The sequence below is a fragment of the Pseudophryne corroboree genome, chromosome 5 (genome assembly GCF_028390025.1).
Source record: "Pseudophryne corroboree isolate aPseCor3 chromosome 5, aPseCor3.hap2, whole genome shotgun sequence".
Lineage (NCBI taxonomy): Eukaryota > Metazoa > Chordata > Amphibia > Anura > Myobatrachidae > Pseudophryne > Pseudophryne corroboree.
Window position 1 is genome coordinate 87,451,619 of NC_086448.1, and position 22,887 is coordinate 87,474,505.

The 22,887-nt window shown below is 48.2% G+C and overlaps 1 protein-coding gene across 2 annotated transcripts in view; it reads right to left on the minus strand.

The window, feature by feature from the left end:
* Positions 1-1,870: 1,870 nt before the first annotated feature.
* Positions 1,871-22,887, minus strand: part of CROT (carnitine O-octanoyltransferase) — a 164,166-nt gene continuing 143,149 nt past the window's right edge. For both annotated transcript variants that reach the window (XM_063921450.1, XM_063921449.1), the window contains exons 12-17: positions 18,974-19,104; positions 11,605-11,728; positions 10,909-10,987; positions 9,722-9,815; positions 8,573-8,692; positions 1,871-2,025 (exon numbers count right to left, since the gene is read on the minus strand). In XM_063921450.1, the coding sequence (XP_063777520.1) occupies positions 1,905-2,025; positions 8,573-8,692; positions 9,722-9,815; positions 10,909-10,987; positions 11,605-11,728; positions 18,974-19,104 (669 nt within the window). In that variant the 3' untranslated portion in view covers positions 1,871-1,904. The remainder of the gene's footprint in view (positions 2,026-8,572; positions 8,693-9,721; positions 9,816-10,908; positions 10,988-11,604; positions 11,729-18,973; positions 19,105-22,887) is intronic.

The following is a 22,887-nucleotide window of genomic DNA, read 5'->3' on the forward strand; positions in this document are numbered from 1 at the left end:
TGAGATGGTCGGAATGGTGGGCAAAACCTGTTGGATTTGGTCCCGTTCCCGTCAGTAGCACGTGGATCGGTGGTTATTCCGCCGATCCACATGTTTTCCGACAAGTCAGGAATTCCTGACTTGTCAGAAAAAAAACTACACTTTCTGAATAGGTCGGAACCCCTTACGACCGAAAAATGTCAGAAGCTGCCGTCTTTCTGACAAGACGGCAGCTTCCGACAGCTATTGAATGCACCCATAATCCGGTACATGCAGTAAAAAAAAAGAAAGAAAGGAAATTAACCTGTGTAACAGAAATAAAGATGAGGATAACACCATCTATAAACATGTCTATTTTCCCATGTAAGCATAAAAACATCTTACTTTAAGGCATACACAGTGCCAAAACACAGACACTGACATCCTAAATAAGGACTTTCAGTACAATATGGTGTCAAAAAAATCATGTAGTTGTTCCATTAAGTGCATTTTCACATGTCTCTGCTTTTCATCTATTTTGTCGTTTTTACCAATGAAAATGCTTGCTTTACTTTGGGTATAGAACAGCTCCACTTCATTGGCTGACCCAGCCACCAACTTAGCTATGGACGAATACAGCTGCTAATGACAGCAAAAGCTGCAGTGCTATATGCAAGCACTAAAGCAGATCCACACAATAAGTGGGTGGCGACAGGCTACTTGACAGGCGAAAGGGACGCGGACAGCACCTGAATTGAAGCTTGGACTGCAACTTCAGGGCTGGACATTTTATGTTGAGACTGCTTTAATCAAATTATATATATATATATATATATATATATATATATATATATATATATATATATAATGTGTGTGTATGTGTGTGTATGTGTGTGTATGTGTATGTATGTATGTATATATATATAAATATATATATATATATATATATATAAATAAATAAAATTGTGTTTGACGACCGGCACTCCTCCCTCACGTACAGTGCTGCTCTGGTGCCCTGTGAATTCATTTTAAATAGAAGCGCAATGAAACACAGCAGTGGCACTCGGAGACTGTAAAAATCTAAAAGTACATTTCACGAGTAAAATCGCCAACGTTTCGGGGCTACATGTTCCCTTTGTCAAGGTGAATAACAGTTATTCACCTTGACAAAGGGAACATGTAGCCCCGAAACGTTGGAGATTTTACACATGAAATATACTTTTGGATTTTTACAGTCTCCGAGTGCCACTGCTTTGTTACATTGCGTGTATATATATATATATATATATATATATATACACACACACAAACATACAAACAAACAATAGGCTAGAACCCACAGCACTCATACATCTGCGGTGCCAGTGGTATTTGTGACCACACCATTTAAATAAAAAAATCATACAAATTCAGCACTCACCTAATACTAACAGTTCAAACTGTATTTCATCTGAATTCAGGGAATGTTCGTTCCAAAATATTGCAATAGTTTGTTAAGCTGACCAGCCGCTTCACGGCCATTCCCATTTGGTCAGTCCCTACACTGACTCTCAAAAATCTGAGCATTGCTCTCAGGCATCTTTTGAATTTTAAATAAACTCTTTAAAAGAGTGAGACAGGGCCTAAACCCATGATAGAAGCATACTGTGTATTTAAAATCCAAAAGATGCCTTAGAGCAATGCTCAGATTTTTGAGAGTCAGTGTAGGGACTGACCAAATGGGAATGGCCGTGAAGCGGCTGGTCAGCTTAACAAACTATTGCAATATTTTGGAACTAACATTCCCTGAATTCAGATGAATTACAGTCTGAAGTGTTAACACCGTTACAGTGAGGCTGGCTCTGTCCGTGGAATGTAGCAGGCTTAGACATACAAATATTGCTTTGGAAGAATTGTAAACGCTGTGCTAAAATCCTTGTTCACATGTGTAATTTCGTCATTGCCAATTACAGGCGAGCACTGTGCATCAGATGGAGCATCTCTGTAAAGTTCTGGAACACCGTCCGGCAGAGTTGTTCCGCGTCAGTCTCAGGGCAGGACTTCCAAGCAGTGCAGGCTGCTACAAACCTAAACACACAATGACCAAACCAAAAGTCACCACCCTATCAAGTCACATATACAAGAGTCCATATAGTCATTACAATACGCTGGGATTTTATAAAAATTTACCCAATACCCATGCAGCAGCCATTTTGTTATTGCCCATCTATCCCTCTTACCTCAGTGAAATCACAAGTTCCTAGAGGAATAACAGGTTCCAGTGTTAAAAAAATAGGATTTTAATTACCTGAAACGGTAAATCCTTTTCTCGTAGTCCGTAGAGGATGCTGGGGTCCATATTAGTACCATGGGGTATTGACGGGTCCACCAGGAGCACTTTAAGAGTTTAATAGTGTGGGCTAGTTCCTCCCTCTATGCCCCTCCTACCAAACTCAGTCTAGAAACTGTGCCAGAGGAGACGACATACTTTAAGAGAAGGAATTACACAGACAGTGGCGAGATTCATACCAGCTCACACAAACATGAAAATCCGGCCAACATGCCGGAACAACTCAGCAACAGCTGAAACAGTAAATAACACAGAACTTACCTAGGAACCAGGTAACACTGAACCATAACCAATGCAGGAAAACGAAGCGCTGGGCGGGTGCCCAGCATCCTCTACGGACTACGAGAAAAGGATTTACCGTTTCAGGTAATTAAAATCCTATTTTCTCCTACGTCCTAGAGGATGCTGGGGTCCATATTAGGACCATGGGAATGTACCAAAGCTCCCAGTACGGGAGGAAGAGCGCGGAGGCTCCTGCAACACTGCTTGACCAAACTGGAGGTCAGCAGAGGCCAAGGTATCGAACTTGTAAAACTTAGCAAACGTGTTCGACCCAGACCAAGTAGCTGCTCGGCAGAGTTGTATCGCCGAGACACCCCGGAAGAGCCCACCTTACGAGTAGAGTGGATCTTTACGGATTTCGGACACGGCAATCCTGCCGTGGAATAAGCATGCTGGATTGTGAACCTGATCCAGCGTGAAATCGTCTGCTTAGAAGCAGGACATCCAATTTTCTTTGGATCATAGAGGACAAACAAGGAGTCACTTTTCCTGTGACGAGCCGTCCTCTTCACGTAAATCTTCAAAGTCCTCACTACATCCAAAGCCTTTGAAGTAATTGAGGAGTCAGTAGCCACTGGCACCACAATTGGTTGGTTGATGTGGAAAGCCAACACAACCTTAGGTAGGAACTGTGGATGAGTCCTAGGTTCCGCCCTGTCCTCATGGAAGATCAGATAGGGGCTTTTACAAGATAAAGCCCCCAATTCCGACACGCGTCGTGCAGAAGCCAAGGCCAACAAGGTGACCGCCTTCCACGTGAGAAACTTGAGATCAGCCTCCTGTAGAGCCTCAAACCAAGCAGATTGTAGGAACTGCAGCACCACATCAAGATCCCATGGAGCCGTAGGTGCCACAAAGGGAGGCTGGATGTGCAGAACCCCTTTCAAAAAGGTCTGAACCTCAGGAAGACCAGCCAATTGTTTTTGGAAGAAGATGGACAAAGCAGAGATCTGGACCTTGATGGAGCCCAGTCTTAGTCCCATATCCACCCCTGCTTGCAGGAAAAAGGAGAAAACGTCCCAGTTGAAATTCCACCGCCGGGAACTTCTTGGCCTCACACCAAGAGACATATCTCTTCCAAATGCGATGGTAATGCTTAGACGTTACCCCCTTCCTGGCCTGTATCAGGGTAGGAATAACCTCACTCGGGATACCCTTCCGAGCTAAGATCTGGCGTTCAACCGCCATGCCGTCAAACGAAGCCACGGTAAGTCTTGATAAGCAAATGGCCCCTGCAGAGGCAAAGGCCGCGGATCTTCCAGTAGAAGATCCAGCAGATCCGCGTACCAAGCCCTCCTTGGCCAGTCCGGAGCAAAGAGGATTGCCAGAACCTTTGCTCTTCTCACGAGTTGAAGAACCTTTGGTATCAGAGGAAGTGGAGGGAACACATACATTGATTTGAACACCCAAGGTGTTACCAGTGCGTCCGCCACCGCCTGTGGGTCACTTGACCTGGAACAGTACCTCCGTAGCTTCTTGTTGAGGCGGGAGGCCATCATGTCTATGTGAGGAACCCCCCACCAACCGGTTACCTCCTCGAACACCTCTGGATGGAGGCCCCACTCCCCTGGATGGAGATCGTGTCTGCTGAGGAAGTCTGCTTCCCAGTAGTCTACGCCCGGAATGAAAATTGCCAACATCGTCACCGCGTGCCTTTTTGCCCAGACGAGGATCTTTGGACACCTCTGCCATGGCAGCTCTGCCCTTCGTTCCGCCTTGTCGGTTTATGTAGGCTACTCTGGTCACATTGTCCGACTGCACCTGAACAGCCCGATCCTGTAGAAGAAGGTGTGCTGCTTGCAGAAGGGAGTTGTACACGGCCCTGAGTTCCAGGATGTTTATTGGGAGAAGTGACTCTTGATCCGACCATCGTCCTTGAAAGGTTTCCCCCAGTGCGACCGCTCCCCAACCTCTTAGACTTGCATCTGTGGTCAGAAGGATCCAGTCTTGAATTTCAAACCTTCGCCCTTCCAGAAGGTGTGGAAGTTGCAGCCACCAGAGGAGTGAAATCCTGGCTTGTGGAGACAGGCGTATCCTCTTGTGCATGTGTTGGTTGAGAGCCCGACTACTGGTCCAAGAGGTCCAGTTGAAAAAGGTCGAGCCTGAAACCTGCCGTACTGCAGAGCCTCGTAGGCAGCAACCATCTTCCCCAGAAGGCGTATGCATTGATGAACCGATACCCGGGTAGGCCGCAGGACATCCCGGACCATTGTTTGAATCACCAACGCTTTCTCTGCCGGGAGAAATACCCTCTTCACTTCCGTGTCGAGGATCATTCCCAGGAAAGATATCCGCCTTGTCGGCTCCAGATGAGACTTCGGAAGGTTCAGGATCCAACCGTGCTTCCTGAGCAGCTGTGTTGTGAGTGTGATGAACCGCAACAACCTCTCCCTGGATGACGCCTTGATCAGGAGATCGTCCAGATATGGAATTATGTTGACCCCCTATTTGCTGCGGAGAACCATCATCTCCGCTATCACCTTGGTGAAGATCCTTGGTGCTGTTGAGAGGCCAAACGGCAGCGCCTGGAACTGATAGTGATCGTCCATCAGCGCAAACCTGAGATAAGCTTGATGCGGTGCCCAAATGGTAAAGGTGGAGGTAGGCATCCTTGATGTCTAGGGACACCAGGAACTCCCCCTCCGACAGACCTGAAACGACAGCTCTCAGAGATTCCATCTTGAATTTGAACTCCTTGAGAAAAGGGTTCAAATACTTTAAATTTAGAATAGGCCGTACCGAACCATCCGGTTTCGGTGCCACAAAAAGGTTCGAATATTAACCCTTGTTCCGTTGCTGAAGAGGGACCTGAACAATGACCTCTGACACCACCAATTTCCTGATGGCCTCCAGAAGAATTGTCCTGTCCGCCAGCACCGCTGGTAAGCCTGACTTGAAGAAACGGTGAGGCAGGGGCTCTTGAAACTCCAGTCTGTACCCCCTGGACACTATATCCAGAACCCAGGGGTCCAGACCCAATGACACCCAGGCGTGGCTGAACTGTGGGAGTCTCGCCCCCAACTGACCTTCCTCCAGGCCTAGCTGTCCACCATCATGCGGAGGACTTAGGGGTATCAGAAGCGGGCCTCTGGGTCTGGGAACCTGCGGGAGCAGACTTCTTTCCTTTGGCACGACAACCTCTGAAGGTGTTCGAAGGCTTATTCTTCCTAGGCCGCGCGGCCCGAAAGGACTGTGACGTGTTAGATGAAAAGGGCTTTTTCGAAGCCGGTGCAGCTAAGGGGAGAAAAGGAGACTTACCCGCGGTAGCCGTGGCAACCCATGCATCCAGCGCCTCCCCAAATAGAGCCTGATCTTTGTACGGAAGGCCCTCCACACACTTCCTGGATTCCGTGTCCGCAGACCAGTTGCGCAGCCAGAGATCCCTTCGAGCCGAGACTGACATGGAGGAGATCCCCGCAGCCATGGAACCTAGGTCCTTCATGGAATCCACCAGGAACCCTGCAGAATCCTGATTATTACGTAAAAACAAATCAACGCCACCTTTGTCCAGCGTAGACGATTCCTCCTGCAGAGTGATCGACCACCTGGCAATAGCTTTAGTAATCCAAGCACAGGCTATAGTGGGCCGCAATATAGCCCCCGAAGCCGTGTAAATGGATTTCAGCGTAGCATCCACCTTTAACGCGGTAGATCCCGGGAACGGTAAAACTACCTGTTTGGACAGCCTGGATACAGAGGCGTCGACTATCGGCGGGACTGCCACCTCTTTCTATCTTCCTCTGGGAAGGGAAAAGCCACCAAGACTCTCTTGGGAATCTGGAATTTCTTTTCCGGAGTTTCCCATGCCTTTTCTAAGATAGCATTCAATCCTTGGATGCTGGGAAAGTGAGGGGGGGGCTTCTTATTATCTGTGAAGAAGGCCTCCTCCACCTGTTCCGGAGCTGTGTCTGAAATGTGTAAAACATCCCTAACAGCCTCAATCATCAACCTACCCCCCTGGCAAGTAATGCCGTCCCCCGCAACACCTCCCCATCACCGTCTGCAGTGTTAGAGTCGGTGTCCGTGTCATCCTGCATAATTGCAAGCGCACGCGTATTAGAAAGTACCGCAGGGGACCCCGAGGAGGCAGGATCAGACCATACCACCAAAGAGCAAAGAGGACTGGAGGACCTGAGTGGCATGCTCAGTCCTAGCCACCCTATCAGAAATCTGATAAATAGTCCCCCTCAGAGAGACTAACTATTCTGGCTCTCTAGCTGGGATCTGGGCTAAAACAGTGCAATCCTGATTACATGGAATGGAGTCTTCCTGGGAAGACAAATCCTCCGCAGCATATGAAACAGTGTCCCTAGACATGTTGCACCCCCCCCCCCCCCCCACAAACACACAGGGTATTTTGAGGACAGAGTTTTCCCCCCAAGAACGGCAGAGAAAAACAGAGATTGGAGCCAACCCACACACAGCGCTTTTCAGGTAAAGGGAGTCCCTTCCCAGCACTGTGTCCCTTAATAGGTGACACAGCCTTTAAGCAGCCTCCCCCCCCCTTTTACAGCCCCCTGGTACCGTACAGACTGCTGGAGAAAGCTCTGGAGGGACCTGGATCCAGTGAACCGTGGCTGCAGGCAGGAAAAATGGCGCTGAACGCTGCTGGGTCCGCTCTGAGGAGAAGCTCCGCCCCCTTCAGTGGCGCTGTCTTCCCGCTCACAAGATGATTATACTGGCCGGAGGAATATGCTGACCTGGGTTGGCAGACCCCGAGACGCTGAAGAAAACCAGTGCAGGGTCCAGAGCTGGCCCAGGGCGCCCCCTCCCAAGTGCCGCACCAAGGTACCGCTGAGCCTTCCGGGAGCGCGGGAACAACCGCGCTCCTGACCCGTAGCCGCCCTCTTCACACTGTCCCCTCGCTTGCAGGGGGGGGGGGGGGGGGGACAGTGACGGACTCGCCACACTTCAGCTTCTGAGGCGGTGGCGGCCTGCTGCCGGGGCGAGCGTTCCCCTGCGGCGGAGCACGATCAGACCCCTCTGGAGCCACCGTCCAGTCAGCGGGAGCAGTGGCTCAAGACCCCGTGGGGCGGACACTGCTCCCCCCCCCCCAGTCCCACGCTGCAGGGAGGCTGTCGCCAACAGCATCCCTGTAAAATAAAAAAACCTGAAAGAAAAAATTACTCTTTACCAGAAGAACTCTGTAGAGCTCCCCTAGCTGTGACCGCCTCCTCCGGGCACATTTTATAAACTGAGTATGGTAGGAGGGGCATAGAGGGAGGAGCCAGCCCACACTCTCAAACTCTTAAAGTGCCAATGGCTCCTGGTGGACCCGTCTATACCCCATGGTACTAATATGGACCCCAGCATCCTCTAGGACGTAAGAGAAATATTGGTCCATCACAAAATGGCTGCTGCCACTACATATAAACGCCTGGTAAGATTCACCTTTTTAATACCGTTCTCAGATCGCAAATGCCGGGTCACACCCCGGAATTGGAAACAGGTCCTTCCCGGGGGCGACCTGGCATTAGACCCTGAGAAATGGCTTCCCAACCCGACAATATGCCTGGTCGGTTGCCATCAGGGGTGGGGACCGCGGCAGCATCGGAGGTGGCGCTGGGAGATGAGATCATCTCCACCCCGCCTCTCCCTTTGCTGTAAACGGGTACCGAGTTGCATTGACCGGGTTGAATTACCGGGTCAGGCGACCTGGGAATTCGGGAGTGACCCCTTCCACACCGCAGCGACCCGCGTTGACCCGGCAATATACTGGGTCGATACCGGGTTATTTGTGCGGTCTGAAAGGGGTATAACACTGCAGGACCCGCCCTGCTCCTGCTAACCCCATCTGTGTTAACAGGCAATGCCAGTAGGTGTGAGGGGATATCTCGGGCCCCAGGTATTACTTATCTTCCACCCATAATGTAAAATTCTCTTTGAGCTGGAGATAAGCTTTAATACAGATCAAAGGCTTTAAAACATGTTATTGGAGGGCTTATACAGTAGCTCTGTGACACATACAGGTAAATTGCACATGGAGCAGACTGACAAACATACCGGTCATCTCGGATCCTGTAGAAAAAGCCATATCCAGTGTGTACCATGGGAACTACAGCTCCGTGGACATTGGTATAGCCAACAAGACTAGTGGACAGAACAAAGTTGCCGCCTCCCCCACTGTAATAAATAAAACAAGAAGATAAGGTAGATAAGAACCTGGACTATGTAAACCGCAGCACACAATACTAACACTTGCCACATTATATATATATATATATATATATATATATATATATATATATATATATATATATATATATATATATATATAGACACATACATATACACACACATACATACATACATACATACATACATACATATACAACCCCCCCAATAACCCAGATCATGCCCCCCATGCTGGGCAGAAACTTGAGAGGAGACAAGTTTCCATTGGGGTTGGGTTCAGGCTGGTACATTGTGATGGTCGCAGGCTTGCATGACGTGCTGCCCCATCATGTTTTTGATAATTATAATGACAGCATAGGCTGGTAAAATATAAGAACTCTATTTGCATAAGGCATTGGGAACAGGATGGCATAAGGTGGCATTTTATTGGTCATGGCAGAAATCGGATGGAAAAATACAGACAGCCACTAATCTGCATTACCATACCCTTTAATAAAATAAACTAAGTCCCCTGGGGGCAGATGTATTAAGCCTGGATAAGTGATAAAGCAGTGATAAGTGCAAGGTGATAACACACCAGCCAATCAGCTCCAACATGTACATTTACAGTTAGGAGCTGATTGGCTGGTGCGTTATCACCTTGCACTTATCACTTCTCCAGGATTAATACATCTGGGTTGAAACAGGGAGATTCTCCTTAGAGTCACCCACACATATACCCTCAATATTTTATTTTAGTATATTATTTTAGCTATATAGTAAGTTAAATATAGTGCACACATATTACGCAAATTGCAGTGAGTCTGTGCCCCAGTGGAGCTTACAATCTACATTCCCTGCTAGAGTAATTATTTTCCAATCAGAAGCCAATTAACCTAACAGCATGATTTTGGATTGTGTGAGAATAAACCTTTGGAGGAAATCCACACAAACATATGGAGAACATAAAAACTCCAAACATTGTGCTCTGAGGCAATATCTCCCTTTATGACCGTGTAGCATCTACAGGTTATTCACCTTTTTGTGAAAGCCGGGTCGTTGTAGAGCTCCGGGACAGCAATTCCTTGCTCTTTTGCAATGAGGAGAAGACCCAAGAGGTGACGGTCAAATCCTGCAGGTTTAAAACACAGGAGTAAAATACAGAAACTTTGCTGAGTAACTTTCTTCAAAGGAACTTGACAAGTTCTGTTGTCAGGAAATGCAGTGTAGAGATTATAGCAAAACCATCCGAAAGCATAAATATGTATGATGTATATCACAGTCTACGTTGTCTTATAATAACACAATGTTCCTATCTGGGAGTTCTGCCCATCACCTCCGTGTAGCAGGGAAGGTCCAAGACAGCAGCTCTTAGGTCCTGACTCAGAAGTGGACGCAGTGCCGATGTTTGTGGAGTAGAGCGATGTGTAAGTGTCGCACTGCGCAGGAGCAGCGATTGCGAACAGACGGAATCTGCAGTGAGGATTTGCATGCAGTGATTAACTGTCAGTGGGCGTTTATGGGAGGTAACAGGGGAGGGGTGGCTAGTCAAACGTAGACGTGTCGCAAGCGTCCTCGTACGCAGTTGTAGTTGTTCCGGCGGCTTATTTGCTCAGAAGATTAATGCGTCTTTGTACGCAAGCGGCGGATTAGAGACAAACCCCAGAGACTGTGACATTAGCATATTCTGGCAGCAGTACTGCATACCAAGACGCAGTCCAGGTGGGAATTTCCGCCCATCATTTTTATTCTTCTACGGAGAGGTGTGGAAGGTGATAGACTGAGGTCCCTGCTATATAAAAATGGACATTCCTAAAATCGAGTGAATGGTGGAGGGCCACACAAAAGCACCATTATTAGTAATGGAGTGGAGTTAGTGCAGAGATTATTTAAAGTGTGAAAGATTATCCAGATTAGGTTAGCATTATCCCCATTTTCATCATTCTCCATATGAAACCTACATTCTTTTCGCCCCTCTCCCTTGAAAATGTCCCAATAAATCATCCAAAATAGCATGTTCATGCTGAACCATTCATATTACTAGAAGCCTACAGCTGCAGGTGTGCAGGAAGGTAACACACCATTACATGTATGGTAGCACCAATATGTCTACTCTTGGAAGGTGAAAGCATATTCCGCCGCTCTGATTGGATGGCTGCAGACGGTAATGCTGCTGCCTGTTATACACACCTCACGGTAACAGTGTGGGTAGGTTGGTAACTTACCTTTCCCGTTCTGGCATTCCCTCATCATTTTGTTATGCTTTGCAAACGCTCGGAGCATTAATTCCTGGCGCTGAGCAAGCTGCAGAGACAAAGTTTTACAATGCAGAAATAGATATACTCATATCTCTGACATAGGTGGTCATTCCGAGTTGATCGCTCGTTAGCAGTTTTTAGCAGCCGCCTCCCACTGGGAGTGTATTTTAGCTTAGCAGAAGTGCAAATGAAAGGATCGCAGAGCGGCGGCAAACTTTTTTTGTGCAGTTTTAGAGTAACTCTATACCTACTCAGCGCTTGCGATCACTTCAGACTATTCAGTTCCTGTTTTGACATCACGAACACGCCCTGCGTTCGCCCAGCCACGCCTGCGTTTTTCCTGACACGCCTGCGTTTTTCCGAACACTCCCTGAAAACGGTCAGTTGACACCCAGAAACGCCCTCTTCCTGTGAATCACTCTGCGGCCAGCAGTGCGACTGAAAAGCTTCGCTAGACCTTGTGTAAAACTACACCGTTCGTCGTGATAGTACGACGCGCGTGCTCATTGCACCGCATGCGCAGAAGTGCCGATTTTTTGCCTGATCGCTGCGCAGCGAACGAAAGCAGCTAGCGATCAACTCGGAATGACCCCCATAGTCTCACAGAGATCAGGACTGAATAGTACAAGACTAACATAATAAGTGGCACTTATAGGCACCTACATTGGACATAGGATCCAGCATGGCGCGGCACCAGTCCACTGCTTCCATTGTGCAGGGTCTCATGGTCTCCGTGCGGCCGTGATGGAATATTCTGGTTGTAGCCGTTTCATAACAGCAACCGGGGCTGCGTCACAATGTCACAAGATATAAAAAAATAAGATTTTACTCACCGGTAAATCTATTTCTCGTAGTCCATGCTGGGAACTCCGAAAGGACCATGGGGAATAGCGGCTCCGCAGGAGACTGGGCACAACTAAAGAAAGCTTTTAGGTAACCTGGTGTGCACTGGCTCCTCCCACTATGACCCTCCTCCAAGCCTCAGTTAGGACACTGTGCCCGGACGAGCTGACATAATAAGGAAGGATTTTGAATCCCGGGTAAGACTCTTACCAGCCACACCAATCACACCGTATAACTCGTGATACTATACCCAGTTTAACAGTATGAAAACAACTGAGCCTCTCAACAGATGGCTCAACAATAACCCTTTAGTTAACAATAACTATGTACAAGTATTGCAGACAATCCGCACTTGGGATGGGCGCCCAGCATCCACTACGGACTACGAGAAATAGATTTACCGGTGAGTAAAATCTTATTTTCTCTGACGTCCTAGTGGATGCTGGGAACTCCGAAAGGACCATGGGGATTATACCAAAGCTCCCAAACGGGCGGGAGAGTGCGGATGACTCTGCAGCACCGAATGAGAGAACTCAAGGTCCTCCTCAGCCAGGGTATCAAATTTGTAGAATTTTGCAAACGTGTTTGCCCCTGACCAAGTAGCAGCTCGGCAAAGTTGTAAAGCCGAGACCCCTCGGGCAGCCGCCCAAGATGAGCCCACCTTCCTTGTGGAATGGGCTTTTACTGATTTAGGATGCGGCAGTCCAGCCGCAGAATGCGCCAGCTGAATTGTGCTACAAATCCAGCGAGCAATAGTCTGCTTAGAAGCAGGAGCACCCAGTTTGTTGGGTGCATACAGGATAAATAGCGAGTCAGTTTTCCTGACTCTAGCCGTCCTGGAAACATAAAATTTTCAAGGCCCTGACTACGTCCAGTAACTTGGAATCCTCCAAGTCCCTAGTAGCCGCAGGCACCACAATAGGTTGGTTCAAGTGAAAAGCTGATACCACCTTAGGGAGAAACTGGGGACGAGTCCTCAATTCCGCCCTATCCATATGGAAAATCAGATAAGGGCTTTTACATGACAAAGCTGCCAATTCTGACACACGCCTGGCCGAAGCCAAGGCCAATAACATGACCACTTTCCACGTGAGATATTTTAGATCCACGGTTTTAAGTGGCTCAAACCAATGTGATTTTAAGAAACTCAACACCACGTTGAGATCCCAAGGTGCCACTGGAGGCACAAACGGGGGCTGAATATGCAGCACTCCTTTCATAAACGTCTGAACTTCTGGTAGTGAAGCTAGTTTTTCTGGAAGAAAATCGACAGAGCCGAGATCTGTACCTTAATGGAGCCTAATTTCAGGCCCATAGTCACTCCTGCTTGTAGGAAATGCAGAAATCGACCTAGTTGAAATTCCTCTGTTGGGGCCTTTTTGGCCTCACACCAAGCAACATATTTCCGCCATATGCGGTGATAATGCTTTGCAGTTACATCTTTCCTGGCTTTAATCAGCGTAGGAATGACTTCCTCCGGAATGCCCTTTTCCTTCAGGATCCGGCGTTCAACCGCCATGCCGTCAAACGCAGCCGCGGTAAGTCTTGGAACAGACAGGGCCCCTGCTGCAGCAGGTCCTGTCTGAGCGGCAGAGGCCATGGGTCCTCTGAGATCATCTCTTGAAGGTCCGGGTACCACGCTCGTCTTGGCCAATCCGGAACCACGAGTATTGTTCTTACTCCTCGTTTTCTTATTATTCTCAGTACCCTTGGTATGAGAGGCAGAGGAGGGAACACATAAACTGACTGGTACACCCACGGTGTCACTAGAGCGTCCACAGCTATCGCCTGAGGGTCCCTTGACCTGGCGCAATATCTCTCTAGTTTTTTGTTTAGGCGGGACGCCATCATGTCCACCTGTGGCCGTTCCCATCGATTTACAATCAGCGTGAAGACTTCTGGATGAAGTCCCCACTCTCCCGGGTGGAGGTCGTGCCTGCTGAGAAAGTCTGCTTCCCAGTTGTCCACTCCCGGAATGAACACTGCTGACAGTGCTAGTACGTGATTTTCCGCCCATCGGAGAATCCTTGTGGCTTCTGCCATTGCCATCCTGCTTCTTGTGCCGCCCTGTCGATTTACATGGGCGACTGCCGTGATGTTGTCTGACTGGATCAGTACCGGCTGGTGTAGAAGCAGGGATTTTGCCTGACTTAGGGCATTGTAAATGGCCCTTAGTTCCAGATATTTATGTGTAGGGAAGTCTCCTGACTCGACCATAGTCCTTGGAAGTTTCTTCCCTGTGTGACTGCCCCCCAGCCTCGAAGGCTGGCATCCGTGGTCACCAGGACCCAGTCCTGTATGCCGAATCTGCGGCCCTCTAGAAGATGAGCACTCTGCAGCCACCACAGCAGAGACACCCTGGTTCTTGGAGACAGGGTTATTAGGCGATGCATCTGAAGATGCGATCCGGACCATTGGTCCAACAGGTCCCACTGAAAGATTCTGGCATGGAACCTGCCGAAAGGAATTGCTTCGTAAGAAGCCACCATCTTTCCCAGGACCCGCGTGCAGTGATGCACCGATACCTGTTTTGGTTTCAGGAGGTCTCTGACTAGAGATGACAGCTCCTTGGCTTTCTCCTCCGGGAGAAACACTTTTTTCTGGACTGTATCCAGAATCATACCCAGGAACAGTAGACGTGTCGTCGGAACCAGCTGTGATTTTGGAATATTCAGAATCCAACCGTGCTGGTGTAGCACCTCCTGAGATAGTGCTACTCCCACCAACAACTGCTCCTTGGACCTCGCCTTTATTAGGAGATCGTCCAAGTACGGGATAATTAAAACTCCCTTTCTTCGAAGGAGTATCATCATTTCCGCCATTACCTTGGTAAACACCCTCGGTGCCGTGGAGAGTCCAAACGGCAGCGTCTGGAATTGGTAATGGCAATCCTGTACCACAAATCTGAGGTACTCCTGGTGAGGATAGTAAATGGGGACATGCAGGTAAGCATCCTTGATGTCAGGGATACCATGTAATCCCCCTCGTCCAGGCTTGCAATAACCGCCCTGAGCGATTCCATCTTGAACTTGAATTTTTTTATATATGTGTTCAAGGATTTCAAATTTAAAATGGGTCTCACCGAACCGTCCGGTTTCGGTACCACAAACAGTGTGGAATAGTAACCCCGTCCTTGTTGAAGTAGGGGCACCTTGATTATCACCTGCTGGGAATACAGCTTGTGAATTGCCGCAAGCACAGCCTCCCTGTCTGAAGGAGTAATCGGCAAGGCAGATTTTAGGAACCGGTGGGGTGGAGACGCCTCGAATTCCAGTTTGTACCCTTGAGATACTATTTGCAGGATCCAGGGATCCACCTGTGAGCGAGCCCACTGATCGCTGAAATTTTTGAGGCGGCCCCCCACCGTACCTGGCTCCGCCTGTGGAGCCCCACCGTCATGCGGCGGACTTGGAAGAAGCGGGGGAGGACTTTTGCTCCTGGGAACCTGCTGTTTGTTGCAGCCTTTTTCCCCTACCTCTGCCTCTGGACAGAAAGGACCCGACTTTTCCACGCCTGTTTTTCTGAGTCCGAAAGGACTGTACCTGATAAAACGGCGCCTTTTTAGGCTGTGAGGGAACATGGGGTAAAAATGCTGACTTCCCAGCAGTTGCTGTGGAAACTAGGTCCGAGAGACCATCCCCAAATAACTCCTCACCCTTATAAGGCAAAACTTCCATGTGCCTTTTTGAATCTGCATCCCCTGTCCACTGGCGAGTCCATAAGCCTCTCCTAGCAGAAATGGACAATGCACTTATTTTAGATGCCAGCCGGCAGATCTCCCTCTGTGCATCTCTCATGTATAAGACTGAGTATTTTATATGCTCTATGGTTAGCAGAATAGTGTCCCTGTCTAGGGTGTCAATATTTTCTGACAGGGAATCTGACCACGCAGCGGCAGCACTGCACATCCATGCTGACGCAATAGCTGGTCTAAGTACAATGCCTGAGTGTGTATATACAGACTTCAGGATCGCCTCCTGCTTTCTATCAGCAGGTTCCTTGAGGGTGGCCGTATCCGGAGACGGTAGTGCCACCTTTTTAGACAAACGTGTGAGCGCTTTATCCACCCTAGGGGGTGTCTCCCAACGTGACCTATCCTCTGGCGGGAAAGGGAACGCCATTAGTAACTTCTTAGAGATTACCAATCTTTTATCAGGGAAAGCCCACGCTTCTTCACACACTTCATTTAATTCTTCTGATGGGGGAAAAACTACGGGTAGTTTTTTCTCCCCAAACATAATACCCTTTTTAGTGGTACCTGGGTTTATATCAGAAATTTGTAACACCTCTTTCATTGCTTCAATCATGCAACGAATGGCCTTAGTGGACATTAGACTAGACTCATCGTCGTCGACACTGGTGTCAGTATCCGTGTCGACATCCGCGTCTGCCATCTGAGGTAGCGGGCGTTTTAGAGCCCCCGATGGCCTTTGAGACGCCTGGACAGGCACGAGCTGAGAAGCCGGCTGTCCCGCATTTGGCATGTCGTCAAATTTTTTGTGTAAGGAGTCGACACGTGCACGCAATTCCTTCCATAAGTCCATCCACTCAGGTGTCTGCCCCGCAGGGGGTGACATCCCTTCTATAGGCATCTGCTCCGCCTCCACATCATTATCCTCATCAAACATGTCGACACAGCCGTACCGACACACCGCACACACACAGGGAATGCTCTAACAGAGGACAAGACCCACAAAAGCCCTTTGGGGAGACAGAGTGAGAGTATGCCAGCACACACCAGAGCGCTATATAATGCAGGGACTAACTGAATTATGTCCCCTATAGCTGCTGTTATATATACTGCGCCTAAATTTAGTGCCCCCCCTCCCTTTTTTACCCTTTTCTGTAGTGTAGACTGCAGGGGAGAGCCAGGGAGCTTCCTTCCAGCGGAGCTGTGAGGGAGAAATGGCGCCAGTGTGCTGAAGGAGATAGCTCCGCTCCTTTTTCGCGGACTATTCTCCCGCTTTTTTATGGATTCTGGCAGGGGTAATTATCACATATATAGCCTCTGGGGCTATATATTGTGGTATTTTTGCCAGCCAAGGTGTTTTTATTGCTGCTCAGGGCGCCCCCCCCTAGCGCCCTGCACCCTCAGTGACCGGAGTGTAAAGTGTGTATGAGGAGCAATGGCGCACAGCTGCAGTGCTGTGCGCTACCTTGGTGAAGACTGATGTCTTCTGCCGCCGATTTTCCGGACCTCTTCTTGCTTCTGGCTCTTTAAGGGGGACGGCGGCGCGGCTCCGGGACCGAACACCAAGGCCAGTTCCATGCGGTCGATCCCTCTGGAGCTAATGGTGTCCAGTAGCCTAAGAAGCCCAAGCTAGCTGCAAGCAGGTAGGTTCGCTTCTTCTCCCCTTAGTCCCTCGCTGCAGTGAGCCTGTTGCCAGCAGGTCTCACTGTAAAATAAAAAACCTAATTATATACTTTCTTTTTAGAAGCTCAGGAGAGCCCCTAGTGTGCATCCAACCTCGGCCGGGCACAAAATCTAACTGATGCTTGGAGGAGGGTCATAGTGGGAGGAGCCAGTGCACACCAGGTGACCTAAAAGCTTTCTTTAGTTGTGCCCAGTCTCCTGCGGAGCCGCTATTCCCCATGGTCCTTTCGGAGTTCCCAGCATCCACTAGGACGTCAGAGAAATGTAAAAATATATATATAAAAAACAAAACAGATGGCATCTGACTACTAAACTAACTTCTCCAATCAGGTCCTAGAGTGAAATGTATATGACAGCAGGATCACATAACTAATAACTGCAGATACGTGAATATGTAGGAAGAGACGGCTACATGTAAGGAGAGCGAGTACACTTTAGGTGTGAAAGTTGCTGGGCTGCCACTAACTCAGGAAACAGTATACATGGCATATGTGGCCGTACAGCTGGAGCCACAACAGCGTTTCCCAATTCCACTTTGTTTCAGGAGTTGTCTCCAGCGCATTTAGAGACCTGGATTTCTAATGCTGGGTACACACTATAGGCGGATGGGACGATATATTGTACACCGTTGTTCCGGGCTGTTATGTTCACTGATCATCCCATAGGATGTGTTGCACATCCAATGGGATAATACATGCAGCGATACATCGTACCATCGTACATTGGTGCGATGTATTGTTACACCGCACCGTTTCCCTGTTACATTAGAACACTTTAGCTGAAGAGCTTGTATTGGGAAGTAGCGTCCCGTGTGCTGCCTTCACTTTTGCTTACAGCCCGGGCACTGGCAGAGCCGGGTTCCTGCGTGCATGTGCAGCTTGTCCGCGCATCTTCTCTTACAAACCTCCATTAGAGATGCAGCATGCTTGGTGTAGGCTCTGCATATACTCCATATTACATGAGACACTGACACCATATACAAGTGTGTGTTCCTGTACATCAAATAGTTGCACTTACTAACTGCAGGTACTTGTATCCTGTTCCTGCCGGTTAATAAACCACAAACCTGACTATGCTATGTGTGGACTAACCTCCTACGCTGACACCTATAGCAACGGTCCTGCCAATAGCTTTGACTATACTGGATGACACCGTTTCCCAGTAACTATAGAGACACCACACCATTCAGCCAAACCAATGTCGTCAGTAAAATGAAGGTCAGTAAAAGTAACTTGCTTTTGCAGCAGGATTATTTTGGCTGAACCACTAGTAGGACACCAGGAAAATCTTGGACAAGTCTGTTTTCTTACATTAAACACATGGTTCCAAAACTATTTGAATCACGGCGCCATAGAGTATCAGAATTCTTTTCACGGCACCACTGGGCCAGAAGTTCCTTATTGAGATATTTAGAAATAAATATTATATGAAGTAAATTGTGTTTATATGTCATCCTTAATGTCAGGTGTGTGGCGAGGGACCGGATTTGTTTCTGTTTGTCCACATATTATATTATTGCCAGCCACCAGCACTGGTTTCGCCTATTACATTGACCATGAATAATTTTAATGGGTCCTGGACCAACAATCCAAGGCACCCCTGCAAGTGTCCTGAGGCCGGGGTGCCTAGGCACAGTTTGAGAACCACTGCATTGAAAGTTAATTTTGCCAATTTTTTTTTACAAAAGTTAAGAATCAGTTTAAAAAAAAATAAGTAATGCAGACTTCAGGCCAAACATAATAAACTGAAGGTTGTTGGAAGTGCTGATATTTCTGGCAAATTTCACTGAAGCTTTGTAGGCAATTTATCTCTTACCGCCCATGAAGTTTGTAAAATGCCAGCTGGAGTGCAAGCTGGACAAAGGTGTCTGGGTGGAGCTTCTCCTTCTTCACCAGGGCCTTCCCAAACGACATAAAGGCGTAGTTGGCTATCTGTAAGTCAGAAGCCTGAGGGCAGATTGGACAATGTTAGGACCCATGAAAAGTAATGGTTGCCTGGTTAGCTGCAGATACTTTAGGGGCATATTCAATTATATGAGGAGTTGGCCCCACAGCTAACGGACGGCGCGGCCTGATTAATCTGCAGAAACCCCTCGCACTAATAACCAGAGGTAGGATTTTTCTGTGTTGAAAAGCAAAATGTGCATTTTAACGCACGGAATGAACGGGTTATCACTCGTTGACCCAGGGATTATTGCGCAGGAAAATGCCAAATTATTTGAATAGCTTCCTCCACGCAGCGTGATCAATTAGCTGCAGGGTAAACTCTGTTGCTAATTGAATATACCCCTTCATTTGATTTGCTAACAATAGCTAAGTACACATTAAGGTCGTCTGTAACACGTATGGGAACAGCCACAGGCGATTAATATACCTCGGGTCTGTGTCAGATTAGAATACACTGGGCATCTATAAGAAATGTTATGTATATTTCATATTTCTGGTCATTTACATACATAGCACTGAGTTGTGGAGAACATGAGGGCTGTGCAGCAATACTTTAGTATTCGCTGCAAACAGAGTAAGATTAGTTTGATGAACCCTTGAAAGGCTGCACAGGAAAATTTGAATCCAACAAACGGCAAATGTGAAAAGCTTTCTTACCAGGATGGACACTCATAAATCATATTCTCACCTCACGCTACACCAATGTTTCCCAAATCCAGTCCTCAGGGAACCCTAACAGTGCATGTTTTCCATATCTCTTCACAAAGGGGCAGATTTATTAAGCTCGGTGAAGTGATAAAGTGGAAGGTGATAAAGGACCAGCCAATCAGCTCCTAACTGCCATATCACAGGCTGGGTTTAAAAAAATAAGATTTTACTTACCGATAAATCTATTTCTCGTAGTCCGTAGTGGATGCTGGGGACTCCGTCAGGACCATGGGGATTAGCGGCTCCGCAGGAGACAGGGCACAAAAATAAAGCTTTAGGATCAGGTGGTGTGCACTGGCTCCTCCCCCTATGACCCTCCTCCAAGCCTCAGTTAGGATACTGTGCCCGGACGAGCGTACATAATAAGGAAGGATTTTGAATCCCGGGTAAGACTCATACCAGCCACACCAATCACACCGTATAACTTGTGATCTAAACCCAGTTAACAGTATGACAAACGTAGGAGCCTCTGAACAGACGGCTCACAACAATAACAACCCGATTTTTTTGTAACAATAACTATGTACAAGTATTGCAGACAATCCGCACTTGGGATGGGCGCCCAGCATCCACTACGGACTACGAGAAATAGATTTATCGGTAAGTAAAATCTTATTTTCTCTGACGTCCTAGTGGATGCTGGGGACTCCGTCAGGACCATGGGGATTATACCAAAGCTCCCAAACGGGCGGGAGAGTGCGGATGACTCTGCAGCACCGAATGAGAGAACTCCAGGTCCTCTTTAGCAAGGGTATCAAATTTGTAGAATTTTACAAACGTGTCCTCCCCCGACCACGTAGCTGCTCGGCAGAGTTGTAATGCCGAGACCCCTCGGGCAGCCGCCCAGGATGAGCCCACCTTCCTTGTGGAATGGGCCTTGACAGATTTAGGCTGTGGCAGGCCTGCCACAGAATGTGCCAGTTGAAATGTGCTACAAATCCAACGAGCAATCGTCTGCTTAGAAGCAAGAGCACCCAGGTTGTTGGGTGCATACAGGATAACAGCAAGTCAGTTTTCCTGACTCCAGCCGTCCTGGAAACCTATATTTTCAGGGCCCTGACAACATCTAGCAACTTGGAGTCCTCCAAGTCCCTAGTAGCCGCAGGTACCACAATAAGCTGGTTCAGGTGAAACGCTGACACCACCTTAGGAAGAAACTGGGGACGAGTCCGCAGCTCTGCCCTGTCCGAACGGACAATCAGATATGGCTTTTGTGAGACAAAGCCGCCAATTCTGACACTCGCCTGGCCGAGGCCAGGGCCAACAGCATGGTCACTTTCCATGTGAGATATTTCCAATCCACAGATTTGAACGGTTTAAAAATAAGATTTTACTTACCGATAAATCTATTTCTCGTAGTCCGTAGTGGATGCTGGGGACTCCGTCAGGACCATGGGGATTAGCGGCTCCGCAGGAGACAGGGCACAAAAATAAAGCTTTAGGATCAGGTGGTGTGCACTGGCTCCTCCCCCTATGACCCTCCTCCAAGCCTCAGTTAGGATACTGTGCCCGGACGAGCGTACACAATAAGGAAGGATTTTGAATCCCGGGTAAGACTCATACCAGCCACACCAATCACACCGTACAACTTGTGATCTGAACCCAGTTAACAGTATGACAACGTAGGAGCCTCTGAACAGACGGCTCACAACAATAACAACCCGATTTCTTTGTAACAATAACTATGTACAAGTATTGCAGACAATCCGCACTTGGGATGGGCGCCCAGCATCCACTACGGACTACGAGAAAAAGATTTATCGGTAAGTAAAATCTTATTTTCTCTAACGTCCTAGTGGATGCTGGGGACTCCGTCAGGACCATGGGGATTATACCAAAGCTCCCAAACGGGCGGGAGAGTGCGGATGACTCTGCAGCACCGAATGAGAGAACTCCAGGTCCTCTTTAGCCAGGGTATCAAATTTGTAGAATTTTACAAACGTGTTCTCCCCCGACCACGTAGCTGCTCGGCAGAGTTGTAATGCCGAGACCCCTCGGGCAGCCGCCCAGGATGAGCCCACCTTCCTTGTGGAATGGGCCTTGACAGATTTAGGCTGTGGCAGGCCTGCCACAGAATGTGCAAGTTGAATTGTGCTACAAATCCAACGAGCAATCGTCTGCTTAGAAGCAGGAGCACCCAGCTTGTTGGGTGCATACAGTATAAACAGCGAGTCAGATTTTCTGACTCCAGCCGTCCTTGAAATATATATTTTCAATGCCCTGACAACGTCCAGCAACTTGGAATCCTCCAAATCGCTAGTAGCCGCAGGCACCACAATAGGCTGGTTCAGGTGAAACGCTGACACCACCTTAGGCAGAAAATGAGGACGCGTCCGCAGTTCTGCCCTGTCCGAATGGAAAATCAGATATGGGCTTTTATACGATAAAGCCGCCAATTCTGACACTCTCCTGGCTGAAGCCAGGGCCAGTAGCATGGTTACTTTCCATGTAAGATATTTCAAATCCGCCGATTTGAGTGGCTCAAACCAATGGGATTTGAGAAATCCAAAACTACATTAAGGTCCCACGGAGCCACTGGGGGCACAACCGGGGGCTGTATATGTAGTACTCCTTTTACAAAAGTCTGGACTTCAGGAACTGAAGCCAATTCTTTCTGGAAGAAAATCGACAGGGCCGAAATTTGAACCTTAATGGACCCCAACTTGAGGCCCATAGACAATCCTGTTTGCAGGAAATGTAGGAATCGACCCAATTGAAATTCCTCCGTGGGGGCCTTCCTGGCCTCACACCACGCAACATATTTTCTCCAAATGCGGTGATAATGTTGTGCAGTCACCTCCTTCCTGGCTTTTACCAGTGTAGGAATGACCTCTTCCGGAATGCCTTTTTCCCTTAGAATTCGGCGTTCAACCGCCATGCCGTCAAACGCAGCCGCGGTAAGTCTTGGAATAGACACGGTCCCTGCTGAAGCAGGTCCCGTCTTAGAGGTAGAGGCCACGGATTTTCCGTGAGCATCTCCTGAAGTTCCGGGTACCAAGTTCTTCTTGGCCAATCCGGAGCCACGAGTATCGTTCTTACTCCCCTTTGCCGTATAATTCTCAGTACTTTTGGTAT